The 2,500-nt window shown below is 48.4% G+C and overlaps 1 protein-coding gene across 1 annotated transcript in view; it reads right to left on the reverse strand.

Moving 5' to 3' along the window:
• Positions 1 to 2,500, reverse strand: part of LOC132134792 (lysine-specific histone demethylase 2) — a 23,521-nt gene that overhangs the window by 1,049 nt on the left and 19,972 nt on the right. Inside the window, exons 15-20 of the mRNA XM_059547155.1 lie at positions 2,160 to 2,291; positions 1,964 to 2,038; positions 1,754 to 1,870; positions 1,551 to 1,676; positions 139 to 261; positions 1 to 65 (exon numbers count right to left, since the gene is read on the reverse strand). The exon at positions 1 to 65 is cut by the window's left edge and continues 88 nt beyond it. Coding sequence (XP_059403138.1) covers positions 1 to 65; positions 139 to 261; positions 1,551 to 1,676; positions 1,754 to 1,870; positions 1,964 to 2,038; positions 2,160 to 2,291 — 638 coding nt within the window. The remainder of the gene's footprint in view (positions 66 to 138; positions 262 to 1,550; positions 1,677 to 1,753; positions 1,871 to 1,963; positions 2,039 to 2,159; positions 2,292 to 2,500) is intronic.

Genomic DNA, 2,500 nt, shown 5'->3' on the forward strand with positions numbered 1-2,500 from the left:
CTCATCTGAGCCCACGGGTCTGTGCTCCAGTGAGTCACCAGGAACCGCAACGGATCCGGAACCTCCTGCAGAACCACAGAGCATCAGAACCACAGAGTCTGGGACCATCCTCACAAACTCAGGATCCTGAGAACTCACCTGCTCCTGGAAGAGCTCTCGGAGGACACTCATGCACAGATCCACCACCTGAGAGTCCTGAAGACCTCTGAGCAGAGACAGAGCCTCGCCAGTGACCACCGTCATCAGCACACACTCCTCGCCCTGCACACACACACACACACACACCTCAATGACTGCCACAGATATCACTACAGCAAGCACTTACCACCCACAGAATACACACATCACATGTTCTCCAGAACGACCACTAAGTGAAAATGACGTGACATTCAGCCAAGTATGGTGACCCATACTCAGAATTTGTGCTCTGCATTTAACCCATCCGAAATGCACACACACAGAGCAGTGAACACACACACACACACTGTGAGCACACACCCGGAGCACTGGGCAGCCATTTATGCTGCGGCGCCCGGGGAGCAGTTGGGGGTTCGATGCCTTGCTCAAGGGCACCTAAGTCGTGGTATTGAAGGTGGAGAGAGAACTGTACATGCACTCCCCCCACCCACAATTCCTGCCGGCCCGGGACTCGAACCCACAACCTTTCGATTGGGAGTCCGACTCTCTAACCATTAGGCCACGACTTCCCGTAACCCCCTAATCAGATAAGTTGGATAAATAACTGTTAGACACAGCTGAGCGCATGAGAAGAAGCCTTCACTGACTCGAACCTCCTTCGGTTAGCTCATAGAGCTGCGGTCACAACACCTCGAAGAATCTTCAAAACATTACAATCTTTAACAAAACAAGAAGAATCATAACAGCTGCATGTTGTTTTCATTTAGGACTTCTCTGGATAAGCTGCTTAACATAGTCCGTATTTACACGAATTAGCCACTTCTAAACTTTCCTAACGCATGGTTTTTAATAATGCGTGTCATTTCCAGGAAGATCCATGAATGTTTTCATAACGTGGCAAATATTCCCTAATGCTCGAGAAGAAAACAAGATGCAAATGTGTAGATTCTGTCATCATTTACTCCTAATGTTGTTCCAAACCTGTTTGAGTTTCCTGAAAAATGTAGGTAACCAACAGTTGCTAGTCTCCTAGTCAATTTCTGCTGGCAGCTGTTTTCCCATCATTCTTCAAAATCTCTCTTTTTGTGTTCAGCAGAATAAAGAAACCCATAATGATTTGGAACAAACATGAGGGTGAACAAATGATGACAAAATATGAATTTTTGGGTGAACTGTCCCTTTAAGAGCTGGGGGTGAAATTTTTTTGAATTCTTCAAGTGTAAAATTTTACATTTTGGGGTAAATTTATGACCGTCACTGTAGAAGCGTGCTGTGCAGGAAAGGTTAGTAAAACATAATTTCATACTGAATTGATCAGCATTTCTCTGAGGGTTACTCTTATTTCACTCGCCAGAAGCAAACAACAAAGCTCTGTTCTGTAGCACACGCGTGTGCAGAAACAAGCGGCGCACCTGCGGACGCATGTCGTAGAACACACTGAACAGGCCTCTCTTCTCCGGACACGGCGGGATGTGACCGAAATAATCCGCTCCCTGGATTTTACTGTCCCAGAAGCGTGTGGGGAACTGGAGCGCCACCTGAAACACAGCGAGGATCGGTGAGCGCTTCAGCGGGCGAGAGACATTAACAAACAGTGACACGAACACTCGCTCACCTTCTCAATGACTCCGGCTCCCAGACTGTGGATGGCTTTGAGCTTCCTGTCCGGCAGAGGAGGACTGAACCTGATGACGTTCTTCTGCAGAAGAGCCAGCGGCACCGTCACCAGAACCTGCGACACACAGCAGCCGTCAGACCACACAGGAGCGGATGAAGTGTAAGAACAGTGTCTGTGTGTGTGTGTGTGTGTGTGTGTGAGACGAACCTTCTGTGCACTCCAGCAAGAGCCACAGCTAGACGTCACCGTCACTCCCTCTCCAGAATAATCCACATGCTGCACCTGCAAACACCCAGCTGAGTGTGAGCGGATCAAAGTGTAACACTGGTGAAGAACAGCAGGTGTGTGTGTGTGTGTGTGTGTGTGTGTGTGTGTGTGTGTGTGTGTGTGTGAAGTGAAGTACCGCGGTATTGAGCCGTATGTCGAGTCCCTGAGCGAGTTTGTGCAGGACAGATGAGTATCCATCAGTGAGCAACGTGTGATCTCCAGAGAACTGAGCGAAACACTCATTATGATCCCACGAGCATGCTGACACCTGCACACACACACATATTACATAAACATGCCACTCAACACACAAACCTACTCTCACTCACTCACACACACAAACACACACACACACACACTCTCACAAACTCTCTCACACACACTCACACACTCTGTCACTTACACACTCACTCACTCTCACACTCACTCTCTCTCTCTCTCTCTCTCACACACACACACACACACACACATTCACTC

Source organism: Carassius carassius, unplaced genomic scaffold, assembly GCF_963082965.1.
Source record: "Carassius carassius unplaced genomic scaffold, fCarCar2.1 SCAFFOLD_87, whole genome shotgun sequence".
Classification (NCBI taxonomy): Eukaryota; Metazoa; Chordata; class Actinopteri; order Cypriniformes; family Cyprinidae; genus Carassius; species Carassius carassius.